At 45.3% G+C, this 18746-nt stretch overlaps 1 protein-coding gene across 1 annotated transcript in view; it reads left to right on the top strand.

The window, feature by feature from the left end:
* The window catches only part of MARCHF10 (membrane associated ring-CH-type finger 10), an 82488-nt gene that overhangs the window by 37899 nt on the left and 25843 nt on the right, over window positions 1-18746 (top strand). Inside the window, exons 4-5 of the mRNA XM_060134311.1 lie at window positions 6687-6830; window positions 16150-17563. Coding sequence (XP_059990294.1) covers window positions 6687-6830; window positions 16150-17563 — 1558 coding nt within the window. The remainder of the gene's footprint in view (window positions 1-6686; window positions 6831-16149; window positions 17564-18746) is intronic.

Here is an 18746-nt window from a genome sequence, read left to right as displayed (position 1 = left end):
CATAGGAACTGAGTTCAGCCGCAGCATTTCCCCAGGTTCTCTGATAAGAATCGCCAGGGAGGTCCTTAATAAAACACACACACCTGGGTCCCGTCCTGACCCAGAGCATCAGACTCTCCAAGGAAGGGGCCTGCAGAGCTGGTTTTCCACAAGCTCTACAGCTGATTCTCATCCCAGAGGTTTGGACCTCATAGCCTTGCTTCTCAAACTTCAGAAGTTCTTGAGAAATACCTGGGGACCTCAATCAACTGCAGGTTCTGATTCGGTAGGTTTGAGTGGGTAGCAAGGCTGCACTTCTAAGAAGCCGCCAGGTGACAGCCATGCTGCTGGTCTCAGGGCCACCCTGGCAGGAGCAGGGCTAGAGAAAACAGGTTTTGAGGAGGTAAGCCGTTGATCCAAGGTGACCCGGCTTGGCTAGTGGCAGAGCTGAGAGATCTGTCATGCTTGAGGGGTCTCTCTGGATCGTGACTGCATCACGTGCCCATATTCTGCGTCCAGCAAGGATGGCAGATGGAGTGTGAGGTTAGCGAACAAATCATTAACTTCACTTGGACACCTCCCCCGTCCACCTGCTTCTCCCCGCTTGCTCTCTCTCCCTTGCCGTGAGCCCACCAGGATCTCTCTGCTTCTTTCTCTTTCCCCGAGCTTTCCCTCTGCAGCAGAAAGGCCAGATTAGGGCATGACCACAACCTCCCAACCCGGGGCATCTGGAAAATCGGGGGAGAGAGCGTTACCGAAGTGAGACCCAGCGGGCCACCATATGTTGCCGCCAGAACAGCTAATTAGACTGGCTGTGGGAGGGGAGAAGGACCCACGAGCTTCCACATGGGAACTTAGTGGGAAAGAACTTTCCTGCATCTGTCAGGGACGCCGGAGACCATCGGCTGGAGAAGGGTGTGATGGTGATGCCATTGCCCTGGTTAGCTCTTCAGTGACTCTGAGCTCCAAGCCAGGCACCTCCTGGGCAGGAGCCAGGCCAGCTGCCCCCAGGCCACCTAGACACACCACCCCCCAGCCCCCGAAGAACGAGTTTTGAGTTCAGATTCATTCACAGCCTTTTCCAAATGCCCTTTCCCACCGTGAGGGCTGCCTCCTGACTGCTCTTTTTCTTCCGTGCAGGTGACGGCAGCCAGCACCCCCTGTTCTGTGTTGAATATTCCCCTTACTGCTCCGTCTTTGCTTTCTCCCCCGTCCTGCAGCCCAATACCAACTTCTGCAGCCTCCAGCTGCCCCTACTGCCGCCTGCCTCCCCGGGGGCCCGGGACACTTCCCCGCCTCTCCCTCCGGTCTCCTTTCCCTCCTCTCCGGGCCCCGCACCCGAGTCACCGGCAGCCCTGTGCTACTTCCCCATCTCCTGCCCCAGCCCGGCCGAGACCCCTGTGCTGTGCCTGCCGGACTCCCGAAGGCCCAGTAGAATTTACCTCGTGTGGTAAGTCGCCCTCGGTGAAGGACACAGCACAGTGGAGTCAGGGAGTGGGGACAGGGGGACGTTAAGCTTCCGGAGGGCAGCGCCGTGACCGACGGCAGGAGGTGTAACGTGCGGGGAAGCAGGAAGACCAAGACAGCTGCTCCCACTTCACTCGGCCTTCTTCCAGCACTTAAAGGAGTGAGCGACCAATAAAAGCCCATCCTCTCTCGAGACTCATCTGATTTCTTCACTCCCGCGTCTGGCGCAGTTTCGATCGTTAACCACCAGAAACGGATCAGGCTCCTCCGGGTCTACTCGTAGCCTTGGGGGTGTGACTATGCCCACCGAGCCGGCCCTGAGAGGGTGGCGCCAGGGACAGGCCTCTGGGGGAAGCCCACGCTGGATCTGATTGTTGGTTCAGGACCACACGGAGGAGAGACAAATTCAAGGGCTCAGTCGCTGCTTACAGTTTCTTTCCTGACTCCTTATTAGGCCCTACACCTCCCCAAATCAAAAATCCCACCTCCTGGGGCCCAAAATAAAACATATTTATGGTGCATAATGAAGCTTTAATTAAGAGCTCCTCTGGGGATGCGAGACAACACTCATTTCCAGCACACTCAGACTGGCAAACAGACAGGGCCTGTTATTTGTAACTGTACCGAAAGCTGCCTATTACACCAAGGCAACAGCAGCTCCTGCGATTAAGCTGTAATTCTTCCCACGATCTGAAAGAAGCAATAAATCTTTTCAAAAGGCATCTCAGGCAGAGCCTTGGCACCTCCTGGGCACCGGGCATCGAAGTGAAGATGGTGTGGGGGAGGGTAAATGTTCAGGAATTGTCTTTCTCTTCACCTTGCTTTTCAAACTTGGTCTATCCAGAACCGTGTCTGGGTACGGCAGGTGATGTGAGGGGCGGAACAATTATCAGGTGCGTGGAATTAACGTGGACCGTTAAATGGACTCGGTTCTCAGCCATCAGAGTCTTGTATAAATATAAGGTTTCTACCTTTTTCTCCCTTTCCTGGTCAAATTAAGAACTATTCAGTCAACAATTAGTGTCCCAGCACTGTCAAGAGAACTGACGCAAGACTACCCTGGTGGTGCAGTGGTTAAGAATCTGCCTGCCACATGGGGAGGGGGAAGGGTAAACTGGGACGAAGTGAGAGTGGCATGGACATATATACACTACCAAACGTAAAATAGATAGCTAGTGAGAAGCAGCCGCACAGCACAGGGAGATCAGCTCGGTGCTTTGTGACCACCTGGAGGGGTGGGATAGGGAGGGTGGGAGGGAGACGCAAGAGGGAGGAGATATGGGAATATATGTATACATACAGCTGATTCACTTTGTTACAAGGCAAAAAGTAACACACCATTGTAAAGCAATTATACTCCAATAAAGATGTTAGAAAAAAAAAAGAATCCGCCTGCCAATGCAGGGGACACGGGTTCGAGCCCTGGTCCGCGAAGAGCCCACATGCCGCAGAGCAACTAAGCCCGTGCACCACAACTACTGAGCCCGTGCTCTAGAGCCCAGGAGCCACAACTACTGAGCCCACATGCTACAACTACTGAAGCCCACGCGCCTAGAGCCCGTGCTCCACAACAAGAGAAGCCACTGCAATGAGAAGCCCGCACACCGCAACGAAGAGTAGCCCCCGGCTCGCTGCAACTAGAGAAAGCCCGCACGCAGCAACGAAGACCCAACACAGCCAAAAATAAATAAATAAATAAACTTATTAAAAAAAAAGAGAGCGAGAACGGAGGCAGACACCTTCTACGTAAACAGCTGTTTGGTTTTTTTGCTACTGGAGGTACCCCTTTGCCCAGATACTAGAAGGTATGGGCTTCACGGTGCCCAAAGCAAGCCACAGTCTTCCCCAAATTCACCTACAAACTTCAGGATGTTAGGTTGGCTGGCAATGAAACTCCTGAACACAACCCCCTCCGTTCTCTGTAAGGCAAAGCGTCTGTCCTCCTACCTGGAGAGGAAGTTACATTTCACCTTTCAGTGTAAATATAACTTGGCCTTCCTGCAGATTAATATATATAACATGCCACGGTGAGGACCATCTCAGAAAGGCCCCAGAGGTCTAAGGTTTGGTTCACTTTGGATGTGGGTAAGGTGATTAGGAACTGGAATTCATGGACATACAAACTAGGCAGCTTAGGTCACCTCATTTGTAACTTCAGTTGCAGATGGAGAAGAAGGAACAATTCCCAGGAGTTTGCTTTCCACTGAACCTAAAGCGTATCACAGGGAAGAAGTCAGTGGTGCAGCCAAGTTAGATTATAATCTTTAGGCCAAAATGTGTTACTCATCTCTGTGAACCCCTGGATCATTACATAGCAAAGGCACATGGGTATTTGTTGAACAAATTATAATAAAAAAACAAGTTGCTGTTTGCCTCTTGGATTTTATAACAGGATTAAGGAAGAGAGCAAGAATAACACAGGGGCTTCCCTGGTAGCGCAGTGGTTGAGAGTCTGCCTGCTGATGCAGGGGACACGGGTTCGTGCCCCGGTCCGGGAAGATCCCACATGCCGCGGAGCGGCTGGGCCCATGAGCCATGGCCGCTGAGCCTGCGCGTCCGGAGCCTGTGCTCTGCAACGGGAGAGGCCACAACAGTGAGAGGCCCGCGTACCGCAAACAAAAAAAAGAATAACACAGAAATAAACGCTGCTGAATAAGTTATTCTCAACCTATAAAGCCTGCATAGTAATAAATTTCTGGTGAAATTCAGTTCTCTCAGGGGAGTGACTTCAGATTCCCAATTATTAGTAGTAGTAGTAGTAGTATCACTACTTGTGGTGGAAGCAGCAGTTACCATTTTTAGCAGCTAATAAGCACCAAGACCCTGAGTTAGAGCATTTACATACATTATTGCTAATCTTCACAATAACTCTACAGGATAGGAATATTCCCACTTTACAGTTGCAGATACTGAGATTCAAATTGCCCAAAGTCAGAGGATTCTGCTTACAGTACCAGCAGTGTTTTCTTCACTGCCAGACCTGGTCAAACAGCCTCTCGTGTTTCAGCTTTATTACTTTAGTTTGCTGAGAACTCAATTAGAGGAGACAGGATTATGGAAATCATTTTGGAAATCATTTAAGAGATCTGACGCTTTGAAGAAGGTACTTTTTTTGAACAAGAAAACAGACTACCTTTTATCTTAAGTCATCCTTGGTGTTCAGCACAAGAAAAAACAAATGGTTCTACTTCTGGAATTTCCCCGTAGTTTCAGCTGAATCCATCTTCTCAAGGCCTGCTAGGCGATTATGATTTGCCCTGCAGTAGAATTTGAGGCAACACACAGGCTGGCTAAGACAGGGTCCTCACCCTTAAGGAGCTTACAGTCTAGTTGGAGAGAAAAGACACACACCTGAGGCAGTTTTGGAATATTTAAATGCTAAAGCCCTAAGGCCCCTGAACGTTCTGGCCAAAGCAGACTCCTAAAACTGGAAACAGACCTCCTGGGACTTGCTGGCTGGCACATGTTAGCGCAGGCTGAAGAAGAAAGGCCCTCTGGGAGGGCGTTCACTCCCCCGAGGGTGTGCAGGTGTGGAGCAGGGGGAGTAGGGGGCTGCAGGCAGGGTGAAGTTCTGCTGCCTGGGCTGTGAAGGAAATTTGAATATTCTGCTGGGAATCAGAGTAAAATCCTTGTGACAAGGACCTTTGAGCCAGGTTCTGAACACACACTGGACTTGGCCTGTGCCCCGAGCCTGGCCCTTCCCTGATCCTCCCTCTGTTTCCTCCTCCTCCTGCTGCTTTCTCCCCGGTCAGCCAGGGGCTTAGGCAGGAGGCAGTCGTTGACTTCTGAGCGCTGGACAGGAACGAGGCCTCAGGGGATGGGGAGAAGCCTGTGGACCAGAGGAGCACAGCTCCTGGGGCTAAGTGCCTCCCCAGTTTCCTCCATGCCCGGTCCCTTAGTGTAAAGCCTTGGTCCCTCCTCCTCTCTCCCCACACTTGGTCAGTGAGATCCTGTGTAATCACCATCCTACACCATCTCATTTCCTGAAGGATTATCTTCTCTCCTTTCTGGTCATGCCCACAACCTCTCTGGGCTCCACCGACGTGCCCTAAGCTGGAACCCACACCACCGGCAGCTCCCCCTTTTAGTAAGTTCCCTGTGGAACACGATCCTCTGTCTTAGAGCACAGAACCCACTGCCTTCCCCTACCAGGGCCTGTCAGGGAAAGTAGGTAGTACCTAATCACTGTTTTAAATGAGGTTTCACGGACTGCCAAGGAGAGCTTCCATTCCTTCCCTGAATCTGGATGAAAACTATTCACCCAACCACAGCTTACACCACGGAACATAAATTCAGTTGTCTTCACGTGCCAAGAAAGGCTGTTCTCTCGCACAGGACGCAGGGACCCTTCCCAGCTTTACCCCCGTGGCCTGCTGGCTACGGCTATTTCTGAAATTTCTGAACTGTCCAAAAGGGGATGAGCCAAGCAAGTTCTCTTGGAAGCATTTAATCTAGATATTCACAATTTAACTGCCTGTGAACTCGAGAACTTGTAGAGCTGCATGGAAAATAACAAAACTCTTTCCCTAAACTCACGTGCACTGACACTTAATACGTGTGAGGAAGAAACTTGAGATTATTCATACTAATTAGCAACCTAATTCAAAATGTGAATCTTAAAAAAAAACATTGGGAACTCAATCCAAGTTAGCACTCCAGCTACCATCTTCCTGTGAGTGTATCATCCCAGCCCAGTGGTGGGTAGCACACAGGCAAGAGAAAGGGTATATGGTCCCCAGATGCTTGGAACCTTTCTGGAAAGCCAGATTAGCTGCTAAAAAACAACCTGAGGATATGAATATGCAGGTGTAAAATAGGTTGTGATTCAAACTTGGATGAACACGTGGGGAGCAGGGCTTGTCCCAAATGTAAAAGGCTCTTGACGGTTTTACCAACAGGCCCATCCCAACATCTAAGAACTGGAAGCTAGAAACTTCTTAGTCAAAGGAAACACCCCCTACAGACTCCACATTGCAGGTGTCAGGGGTGCTCATTAATGGTGATAAAAGTCTTGTGAAGTAGGTACTATTATTCCCATGTCACAGGTGGGAAAACTGAGGCTTCCAGAAGTGATTTGTCCAAGCCCCCATGGCTACAAGGTCATAGAACCAGATTTCAAATCCAGCTCTTCCCTGACCTCCTGGGTCTACTTCCTTAAAAGCCTTCCCCACCCTTTGAGCATTCTTTCTACAGAAGATGTTTTCCTGTAAAAATTATTGAAAAGATTTTGCGTCTTTCAGCAGCCCAGGCATCGCAGATTTTATCAAGCAAGAGGAGGCCAAACCTAATAGTCAGCCCAGAAATGCAGAGCCCGAGAGCGTCTGGGGACAGAAGCAGAGAGAAACTGCAGCTGCCCGGGAAGGCGCCAGCCCTCAGGGGAGTAGGTAAGGACCTGCAGCTCGTGCACCTCAGTCCTCAGAGAGACTGACTTGTGCTGAATTCCGTGTGGTTTTTAGACACTTCCATTTTTATGTGAAGAGTGTGTACCTTACAGTGAAACACTTAAAAGCAAACTATTGGATCCAATTTCCTTCTCCAAGGGAGGCTGCTGGGAAAAGGCAGGGCAGGGAGGAGTTTTAATTTTCTCTGCCATTACTCCATAAGTGAGACTGTGCACGGTTTTGAGTGGGTGCCCACCGTCAGGCTTCTGGAGAGGGTATTTGGGTGGTGGGTGGTAGGTGTTGGGGGATGGGGTGGGGGTGGGGGGTGGAGAGGCAGTCTGCAGCCCAGGGATGTCTCACCTGGCCACAGTTCCTGCCCACTTCCCAGGAGGGAAGGATAGGGGGGTCTGTGGATGGCAGACGACTCACCTCCCACGGAGATCTTCTCCCGTCTGATCCAAGGCGTCAAGACCTTACCGTGTAAGAAATAACATCGAAGCGAATATATGCTTTATTTCAAAGCCCTGGTTGGCGGACACCTCCTCTTTCAGTCTTGAGCGTTCATCCCAAGGCCTAAGCCACGCTTGTCCTCTCCTGCAGTGGCCCAAGGAAAGGAGGAACAGGTCCTAGGGACCCTCCTTGGGATTCAAGGAAAGGGATGCTTGGCAGCTCACCTTGCCAAGGACCTGTTCTTCCCCTTGGGGAAGCCACCGAGCATCACACTCCCTTGCCACCCGATAAACACAGGAGCCTTTACTTAAAAATATGATATATACTGTGGTGGACACACGCAAATATAGAACATGTATCTGGATGGCCTGAAGTTAGGGGCGATTAGAGCATAGGTGAATCTCTAGCAACTAGATGTCCACGGGCTCCCAGTGATCTAATGCCTTCCGTTGGGAAGGGCAGACCTCACTTCTAATTCCAGCTCTTCTTCCTCCCAGCGATGGAGTCTTGGGTGGTCAAGTAGCCAGTCTGGGTTACAGTTCCCTTGTCTTAAAATAAGGATAATGATATCTACCTCACTGCATTGCTGTAATAACTAAAGGAGCTAATATTCTGACCAGGACTTGACTATAGTGGGCACTCAACTCAGTAAGTTTCTCTCCTGCCATCTCCCCAACAGTCCTCAGTGAACCGTAGACTGTTATTTGAAAGGTGAGATTCCCTATGCATCAGACGTTCCTGGACCCGGGAGGCTCATCTAATCTGCCACCTGCACCCAGAAGACATCTTCCATGATCCTGAGATTCACTGAGATTTTGTCCCAATTTTCTATTATACCAGGACTCCTCATCTTCCCCCAATTATTCTCTGTAGTCCTTTTTTTCTTTTTTTCTTTTTTCTTTTCTTTCTCTTTTTTAATCTCTCTGTAGTCCTTTTTTTTCACATTCTAAGTGGTTTGCATAAGTGGGAGTAGGAGCCACATGTTTGAATTGCACCAGTGAGAGATTCAAAGCAAATGGGACAGAGAGGTAATACATAGACAGCTCTTACAAATAATAAGAAAAACACAAATGCCTAATAGAAAAGTTGGGGAAGAGGCACAGCAGACAATTTCACAGAAGAAGAAATACAGGTGGCTGATAAAATTGGAGGGAAAAAAAGTTCAAGCTCACTCAGTAATGAACGTAAACTTACATGAGATAAATTTGGCCTACCTTAGCTAGGCTAAGGTTTTTTCAAATAATGTTCAATACTGGTAGTGAAACTAATAACTAACATTTCCTGGGCACTGATGTGTCAGGTGCTTGCCAAGCCCTTGGCATGCATTCCTGATGACACAGTTATGAGAGATGCTTTCATAGTCTACCTGTAGGGTAACTTGGTACAAAGTGGAATTTGGCAACATGTGTCAAAGTCTTTAGAAAGCTTGCAATTCCACTCCTATGAATCTATTCTAAGAAAATAAGACATATAGTCAAGGAGTTATAAGCAAGGACATCTATCCTGGAGTAATTTGTGGCAGCAAAAAAACTTAAAATAATCTATATACCCAACAATAGGAGAAGGGTTATACAAATTATGATATTTTATATAATGTACCCTTGCAGTATAATTATTATTGTGTTCTTCACAATTAACGGCAGGAGATAATGCTCACAATAAAATGTTTAGGGAAAGGAAGCAGGACGTAAAGTTATATATACCCAGATATCCCAATTTTGTTTTTTAAGACAATACTTCTAGATAAGAGAGCCAGAGCCCTGGGTTGTAAATTCAAATGTCTTCAGGGAACAGGCAGGTATGGCAGGAGAGATACATGACAAAGGCTGTGGGGCCTGTGGTGAACCAGACATGCTCCCCCTAAAGGCAGGTAACTCAGTGTTCAAACACTGAGCCAGCAGACAAGTACAGGATGAAAATAGCCCACGGGTCTTGAGTTTGCAACCCACCTCTGAATTCCAGAACAGTAGCAATGGTCTTCTGAGTTTTGGATACTGGGTGATTTTTATTTCTTCTTCATCCTCTTCTGTGTCTTCCAAATTTCCTACAATGGACATCGACTACTTTTTTAACCAGAGGAAAACAAAACTCTATGGCTGTCAGAATGGACGAAACTGTTGGTCAAGCACATGCGGAAGTCTAGACCAAAGACATAGTCTTAGGGCAGAGAGATGCTTTTTCTGGTTTCATCTCACTGCACCCACAACATTCGGTTGCACCTAGTCAGACTCCTGGAAACGGCAGGCACTCCAGTCAGGGCTGGAGTCCATGCAGGGCCTGGAGTCCACGCAGGGCCTCAGAGGCCCAGCACCACCAAACCAGCTCTACAACAAATGCTAAAGGAATTTCTCTAAGTGGGAAACACAAGAGAAGAAAAGGACCTACAAAAACACACCCAAAACAATTGAGCAAATGGTCATAGGAACATACATATCGATAATTACCTTAAACGTGAATGGATTAAATTCTCCAACCAAAAGACACAGGCTTGCTGAATGGATATAAAAACAAGACCCATATATATGCTGTCTACAAGAGATCCACCTCAGACCTAGGGACACATTCAGACTGAGAGTGAGGGGATAGAAAAAGATATTCCATGAAAATGGAAATCAAAAGAAAGCTGGAGTAGCAATACTCATATCAGATAAAATAGACTTTAAAATAAAGAATGTTACAAGAGACAAGGAAGGACAATACATAATGATCAAGGGAACAATCCAAGAAGAAGATATAACTATTATAAATATATATGCACCCAACATAGGAGCATCTCAATACATAAGGCAAATGCTAACAGCTGTAAAAGGGGAAATCGACAGTAACACGTTAAAATTGGGGACCTTAACACCTCACTTACACCAATGGACAGATCATCCAAACAGAAAGTTAACAAGGAAACACAAGCTTTAAATGACATAATAGACCAGATAGATTTAATTGATATTTATAGGACATTCCATCCAAAAACAGCAGATTACACTTTCTTCTCAAGTGTGCACAGAACATTCTCCAGGATAGATCACATCTTGGGTCACAAATCAAGCCTCAGTAAATATAAGAAAATTGACATCATATCAAGCATCTTTTCTGACCAAAATGCTATGAGATTAGAAATCAATTACAGGGAAAAAAACGTAAAAAACACAAACACATGGAGGCTAAACAATACGTTGCTAAATAACAAAGAGATCACTGAAGAAATCAAAAAATACCTAGAGACAAATGACAATGAAAACACAATGATCCAAAACCTATGGGATGCAGCAAAAGCAGTTCTAAGAGGGAAGTTTATAGCTATACAAGCCTACCTCAAGAAACAAGAAAAATCTCAAATAAACAATCTAACCTTACCCCTAAAGGAACTAGAGAAAGAAGAACAAACAAAACCCAAAGTTAGCAGAAGGAAAGAAATCATAAAGATCAGAGCAGAAATAAATGAAATAGAAACAAAGAAAACAATAGCAAAGATCAATAAAACTAAAAGCTGGTTCTTTGAGAAGATAAACAAAACTGATAAACCAATAGCCAGACTCACCAAGAAAAAGAGGGAGAGGACTCAAATCAATAAAATTAGAAATGAAAAAGGAGAAGTTACAACAGACACTGCAGAAAAACAAAGCATCCTAAGAGACTATTACAAGCAACTCTATGCCAATAAGATGGACAACCTGGAAGAAATGGACAAATTCTTAGAAACGTATAACCTTCCAAGACTGAACCAGGAAGAAATAGAAAATATGAACAGACCAATCACAAGTAATGAAATTGAAACTGTGATTAAAAATCTTCCAACAAACAAAAGTCCAGGACCAGATGGCTTCACAGGTGAATTCTATCAAACATTTAGAGAAGAGCTAACACCCATCCTTCTCAAACTCTTCCAAAGAACTGTGGAGGAAGGAACACTCCTAAACTCATTCTGTGAGGCCACCATCACCCTGATACCAAAACCAGACAAAGATACTACAAAAAAAAGAAAATTAGAGACCAATATCACTGATGAATATAGACACAAAAATCCTCAACAAAATACAAGCAAACAGAATCCAACAGCACATTAAAAGGATCATACACCGTGATCAAGTGGGATTTATCCCAGGGATGCAAGGACTCTTCAATATACGCAAATCAATCAATGTGATACACCATATTAACAAAGTGAAGAATAAAAACCATATGATCGGGCTTCCCTGGAGGCGCAGTGGTTGAAAGTCCGCCTGCCGATGCGGGGACACGGGTTCGTGCCCCGGTCCGGGAGGATCCCACATGCCGCAGAGCGGCTGGGCCCGTGGGCCACGGCCGCTGAGCCTGCGCATCCAGAGCCTGTGCTCTGCAACGGGAGAGGCCACAACAGTGAGGGGCCCGCGTGCCGCAAAAAACAAAAAACAAACAAAAAACAAACAAAAAACCACATATGATCGTCTCAATAGATGCAGAAAAACCTTTGACAAAATTCAACACCGATTTATGATAAAAACTCTCCAGAAAGTGGGCCTAGAGGGAACCTACCTCAACATCATAAAGGCCATATATGACAAACCCACAGCAAACATCATTCTCAATGGTGAAAAACTGAAAGCATTTCCTCTAAGATCAGGAGCAAGACAAGGAGGTTCACTCTCGCCACTATTATTCAACATAGTTTTGGAAGTCCTAGCTACGGCAATCAAAGAAGAAAAAGAAATAAAAGGAATCTAAATTGAAAAAGAAGAAGTAAAACTGCCACTGTTTGCAGATGACATGATACTATACATAGAGAATCCTAAAGATGCCACCAGAAAACTACTAGAGCTAATCAATGAATTTGGTAGAGTAGCAGGATACAAACTTTAATGCACAAAAAGCTCTTGCATTCCTATACACTAACAATGAAAAATCTGAAAGAGAAATTAAGGAAACACTCCCATTTACCTTTGCAACAAAAAGAATAAAATACCTAGGAATAAACCTACCTAGGGAGACAAAAGACCTGTATGCAGACAACTATAAGACACTGTTGAAAGAAATTAAAGATGATACCAACAGATGGAGAGATATACCATGTCCTTGGATTGGAAGACTCAATATTGTGAAAATGACTATACTACCCAAAGCAATCTACAGATTCAATGCAATCCCTATCAAATTACCAGTGGCGTTTTTTACAGAACTAAAACAAAAAATCTTAAAATTTGTATGGAGACACAAAAGACCCCGAATAGCCAAAGCAGTCTTGAGGGAAAAGAAGACAGAGCTGGAGGAATCAGACTCCCTGACTTCAGACTATACTACAAAGCTACAGTAATCAAGACAATATGGTACTGGCACAAAAACAGAAATATAGGTCAACGGAACAGGATAGAAGGCACAGAGATAAACCCATTCACCTATGGTCAGCTAATCTATGACAAAGGAGGCAAGGATATACAACACAGAAAAGACAGTCTCTTCAATACGTGGTGCTGGGAAAACTGGACAGCTACATGTAAAAGAATGAAATTAGAATACTCCCTAACACCATACACAAAAATAAACTCAAAATGGATTAGAGACCTAAATGTAAGACCGGACACTATAAAACTCTTAGAGGAAAACATAGGAAGAACACTCTTTGACATAAATCACAGCAAGATCTTTTTTGATCCACCTCCTAGAGGAATGGAAATAAAAACAAAAATAAACAAATAGGACTTAATGAAACTTAAAAGCTTTTGCAAAGCAAAGGAAACTACAAACAAGAAGAAAAGACAACGCTCAGAATGGGAAAAAATATTTGCAAACAAATCAATGGACAAAGGATTAATCTTTAAAGTATATAAACAGCTCAAGAAGCTCAATGTTAAAAAAACAAACAACCCAATCCAAAAATGGGCAGAAGACCTAAATAGACATTACTCCAAAGAGGACATACAGATGGCCAAGAAGCACATGAAAAGCTGCTCAAACATCACTAATTATTAGAGAAATGCAAATCAAAACTACAATGAGGTATCACCTCACACCAGTTAGAATGGGCATCATCAGAAAATCTACAAACAACAAATGCTGGAGAGGGTGTGGAGAAAAGGGAACCCTCTTGCACTGTTGGTGGGAATGTAAATTGATACAGCCATTATGGAGAACAGTATGGAGGTCCCTTAAAAAACTAAAAATAGAATTACCATATGACCCAGCAATCCCACTACTGGGCATATACCCAGAGAAAACCATAATTCAAAAGGACACATGCACCCCAATGTTCATTGCTGCGCTATTTACAATAGCCAGGTCGTGGAAGCAACCTAAATGCCCACCGACAGACGAATGGATAAAGAAGATGTGGTACATATATACAATGGAATATTACTCAGCCATAAAAAGGAATGAAATTGGGTCATTTGTAGAGACATGGATGAATCTAAAGACTGTCATACAGAGTGAAGTAAGTCAGAATGAGAAAAATAAATATCGTATATTAATGCATATATGTGGAACCTAGAAAAATGGTACAGATGAACCGGTTTGCAGGGCAGAGATAGAGACACAGATGTAGAGAACAAACGTATGGAGAGCAAGGGGGGAAAGCAGTGGCGGGTGCGGGTGAGGGTGTGATGAATTGGGAGATTGGGATTGACATGTATACACTGATGTGTATAAAATGGATGACTAATAAGAACCTGCTGTATAAAAAAATAAATTAAATTAAATTAAAAAAAAACAAAAAGTAATTAACCAAAGCCTACACTTCCAAATCCTCCATATCATTTTTTTCTTAAAAAAAAAAAAAGGGGCTTCCCTGGTGGCACAGTGGTTGAGAGCCCGCTTGCCGATGCAGGCGACATGGGTTCGTGCCCCGGTCCAGGAAGATCCCACATGCTGCAGAGCGGCTGGGCCCGTGAGCCATGGCCGCTGAGCCTGCGCGTCCGGAGCCTGTGCTCCGCAACGGGAGAGGCCACAACAGTGAGAGGCCCACATACCGCAAAAAAAAAAAAAAATATATATATATATAGAGAGAGAGAGAGAGAGAGAGACAGAGAGAGACAGAGAGACAGAGAGACAGAGAGAGAGACAGAGAGAGAGAGAATTCAGATTGTCACATAGAAGCATTTGTTCCTTAAAATGCCATCAGCCCAGCCTGGGTGGGCACACAGCTCCAATCCTTTACGTCCATAGCCAGATGCCCAGAGCATCCTAGAATCACTGCTATGTCTTTTACTGGGGTTTATAAAAACTTGGTAGGGGCCTGATAAGAAAGCTTAACTGATTTCTAGAAGAGCCAATGAGTAAAGATTCTCACTGCGTCCCTGATTGTCCCATGCAGTTAACAATAAAAGAAGGCTTATGGAATATCAGGATGTTGGAGACGCAGACTGCTGCTCCCCTGAGAGGCGCCTCCACTAAAGCAAGTCTGTATTGACTTGGTCTCTGGCTAAGCCAGACACTTGGAGGATTTCCGTTTCACCTGCCTGAGCTGTTACCACACAGGCCTTGCCGAAGCTGTGGAGTCCTGTCCACTCTACAGGTGAACCGCTTTGGGAACCGAACGATAAGGATGGCAGCGCCTCACCAGATCCTACAGGATAGCAGAGCGGGGAGCAGAAGGGGGTGGCCAATGGCAGGAGGGAACACAGGAGAGTGGAATCAGAGAAGTAGGTCCAGTGTCCTATCCACGTTGAGAGGGTAAAAACCCTCAACAGGGCACACACTAGGAATGAAGTGGATTCTTGTTTTTACAAGGAAATTGTTAGTCCAGCCAGTGCAGGGTAGTGGTTACAAACTGTAGCATCAGGCAGATCCGAGTTCAAATGTTCACTCCATCACTTACTGGAAATAGGATCTTGGGCAAGTTATGTGGCTCCCTAAGCCTTGGTGCTCTCACTTATGATGCGGTGTGATTGTGGCAACCTGTTCCACGGGGCTGTGAGCCTAACTGTGTGCATGTAACACAATCAGCATGGTGCCCTCAGTGCTTATGCATTATTTTTATAAGGCAAGTTTTGACCAAACCATTTCACCCATAGACATTCCTACCCCTTTGGGCACTTGACCTCTCTCCTCTTTCTACATCTCCTCATACTTTAGATTCAGGGGGCAACGGAGAGGAATTCTATCACAGTCAGAGGTTACAAACTGACTAGGGGCTAGTGACAAAGAGGAGATCATGATTTCATCAGAGGGTTATGATTTTTATTTGCACTGAGTAGTAAATGTAACCATGATCATCAATTTAACTGGGCAGCAGCTTCTAGAGCCTTCCTCCCAATCTGCCAGAGTGGACTGTACCTTTCTTAATGTTTTGTAAAGCTGTATGTGAAGCAGGAGTGTCCTGAATGTACGTTGAACAAATTGGGATGAGAAAGCACTGGTGGGTTTTGTAGTAGTCATTCCTGGAGTGTTGGTTTTCCTTCTCAGTAAACACTGGTATGGAAACCATCATTTGAGAGATGTTACCCATCATCAGCCCTGACTGACGTGGGGCTGGACAGTCTTCCCAGAGCTTCTGCAGAAAGGATCTGTATCCTCAGGGTCATTGCGCTGCCCCGGGACCAACCTGAGCTCCACAAGTATACAAAAGAGAGTTCATAGGCACTTCCCTGGCGGTCCAGTGGTTAAGACTCGGTGCTTCCATTGCAAAGGGCAAGGGTTCGATCCTTGGTCAGGGAACCAAGATCCCGCATGCCACACGGCACAGCCAAAAAAAAGAAAGAAACAAAAACAAAAGAGAGTTCGTACGCGGTAAACTGAAACTAGCTCTCCTGTACTCCTTCGGTACCACCAGTCATCTTAACCATGCCCGTTTTCCTCTCCAGAGCTTGTTTGTTGCCTTATGGGACCCTCACCCTTGGTGTTAGAGGTCTCTCAGCTGTGAGCACCTACAGTAAAATGATAAGCTTATCTTTTCTCAATACAGATCCAATCGTTCAACAAGAAGGTCCAATGTGGGCAAGTGACACCAAGCTGAAGAGGCCAACTCGAGAGAGAAGAAACTTGGTCCCATCCTCACAGCTAATAACGGTGATGGAGAATACCCCCGAGAAAGCCAAAAAAAAAGGCCTGAGTGCTCTCTCCCAGAAGGAACCACACCCAGCCCTATCCCAGGCCTTCCAAGGAACGAACAGTCCTCAAGAGTTGACCGAGTCCTTGGGGCCACCACGCATAGCTACCACCTTGGAAGGGCCAAGAAGAATGATGTTTCGGCTCAGAGATGAAGATTTTTATTCCGTTTTATCCTCAAACTCTGGAGAAGAAAATGATGACACTGAAGAGGAAACCCATGTAGAGGAAGAACTTTTGCTGGCTGGTATGCACCCGCTCCGTTCTCCTTCCAATCATAAGAGAAGTAGATTTCTTGGGACATTGGCCACTCAGGCCAAAAATAAAAGCTTTGAAGAAAATCCTGCAAATTGCAGAGCGAATTCTGTAAGAAGTGAGTCCAGTCATGGCTCATTACGAATTAGCAGTGCAATGCAGCTAGTGACAGGGCAGCCTTCCACCTGGCAAGGGATATTCCAAGACCCTGGGCGGCCTGATGGGGGGTCTGCTAAAGAGAAAGACAGCAGTGACAGTGAAAATGAGAAGACCTTTCATTCATGGGACACCAAATCCAAAAGCAGTCTGGAGGATGACCTTAATGCTGAAAATGTATTTTGTGATGTTACTTCTATGGAAGACAGGCCCGGAACCCATGATTATGAAAGAGATTGGCAGGCCCATTTAAGTGACTCTCATAATCGTCTTGGCTGTTTTCTTGCTGGTAGACCAACAGCTCCAAGATCGTCAATGAATTCATCCTATAACACCCCAGGATCATTCATGCATTCTGCTCTGAGAGATGATACTCCAATAGACCTGTCCACATCATCTACCTTAGCTCCCAGTTCAGACTCGGAGGGAAGCTCCAGGTTTAATGTTCGTCAACCACTGTCCCCCATTAGAAACAGGAATCTATTTGCCAGTGCTGAAAACCACAGTTATTTTCCTGTAAACAGTGTGCATGAATTTGATGTCAGGGGAGCAGAACATATTACTTTAACAAGGCAATCTCAGGAGGCTCCATTACATACAGAAGATCTCTTACTAAATCCTCAAAGCAGCTTGTCCTTGGTGGAGTCTTCCAGCTCTTCTCCATCAGAAATGAATTTACAAGGCCACTTGCATGTGCCCAGGTCCCTGCAAGAAAATATACCTTTTAATTTCTTTGCAGTGTCTGAGTTCCCAAATCAAAATGACAATGGAAGCAGAATGGAGGTCCCTGGCGTCACCGATGAAAAGGAAGCCACTAAAATAAAGGCAGACCCTGAGAAACTCAAGAAATTACAAGAAAGGTGAGGAATTTTCATAATTATATGAATATACATATATATTTCTAAATTCTATTTCTCTAACATGAAAATAAGCAGTGCTTTCCTTAAAGGGTCATGGGGATTCTAAGTCAAGGGAGGCCCTTCCTTGACATTTTAATGATTTCTTCTTTCAAGAAAATTGTCTAGTTTGTTGCTTTTAAAATATATGTCTCTACAAAGAAACGTTTGGTGTTCCAGCCCAATTTCTTCAGTATTCCCAAAGTGTTTTTTTCCTTGAATACCATAACTTTAAGAAAGGCAAGCAACTATACTCCAATAAAAAATAAATAAAATTTTTAGAAACAAAGAAAATAAAAGGCAAGTTTGCCAAATATAAGGGTTTTGGGGTTTGCTTGTTTGTTTTTGGCCGCACCTTGCAGCTTACAGTTTCTTAGTTCCCCGACCAGGGATCGAACCCGTGCCCCCTGCAGTGGAAGCATGGAGTCTTAACCACTGAACCGCCAGGGAAGTCCCAAGGGTTTCTGACTTCTACATAGGGCTTCCCTTTCCCCCTAGCAATTAGGAACCAAGATTTTTTTATGAAATGGTTGTTATCTCCCCAGAGAAGGAGCCATTCAGCACTTGGAAGTTCACCAGCTCTCCCCCATGAGCTCTGCGCAAATCCAACCAACAGTTCTAGAATTTGAACCTTCCAAACTAAAAGGCCGGTCTCCAACAGTTGCCATAGCTACCTCAGTTCTCTGAAGGGCCACGCTGGGGTGACCACTGCTTCCATTTTATGTGCTGCTTCTCATGCACAAGAAAGAAAGAAATAAGATCTTTTTTGAATCGCTCTTTTCTTTGATCTCTCCTTTCTTGTGAGATGATTTTGGGATATTTCACAACTATGAAATGCAATACTTTTTAAAGCTGTTGTTAAACACCATGTCGGGATTTGACCATTTAATTTATGATAGGTGTTGCCATGCCCTGATATTGGCTTACTGATCTGGAAAGTGATTCTTTGAATGCGAGCCCTCTTTTTTGTGTTAGCATGGCTCACTGGGTCATTAATTATCCCATTGATATTCATCTGTAAGTGGGAAAATTCCATGGCAATGAATCTGAATGCAAAAAGGAGGAAAAGATACGACTTAGAATGCTCACACACTCCTGTCTATCATTCGACTGCAGGAATGAAGTAATTTCCTTGTTAGCAGCACCT

The sequence above is a fragment of the Lagenorhynchus albirostris genome, chromosome 20 (assembly GCF_949774975.1).
Source record: "Lagenorhynchus albirostris chromosome 20, mLagAlb1.1, whole genome shotgun sequence".
Classification (NCBI taxonomy): domain Eukaryota; kingdom Metazoa; phylum Chordata; class Mammalia; order Artiodactyla; family Delphinidae; genus Lagenorhynchus; species Lagenorhynchus albirostris.
This window is presented reverse-complemented; position numbering and strand designations above follow the sequence as displayed.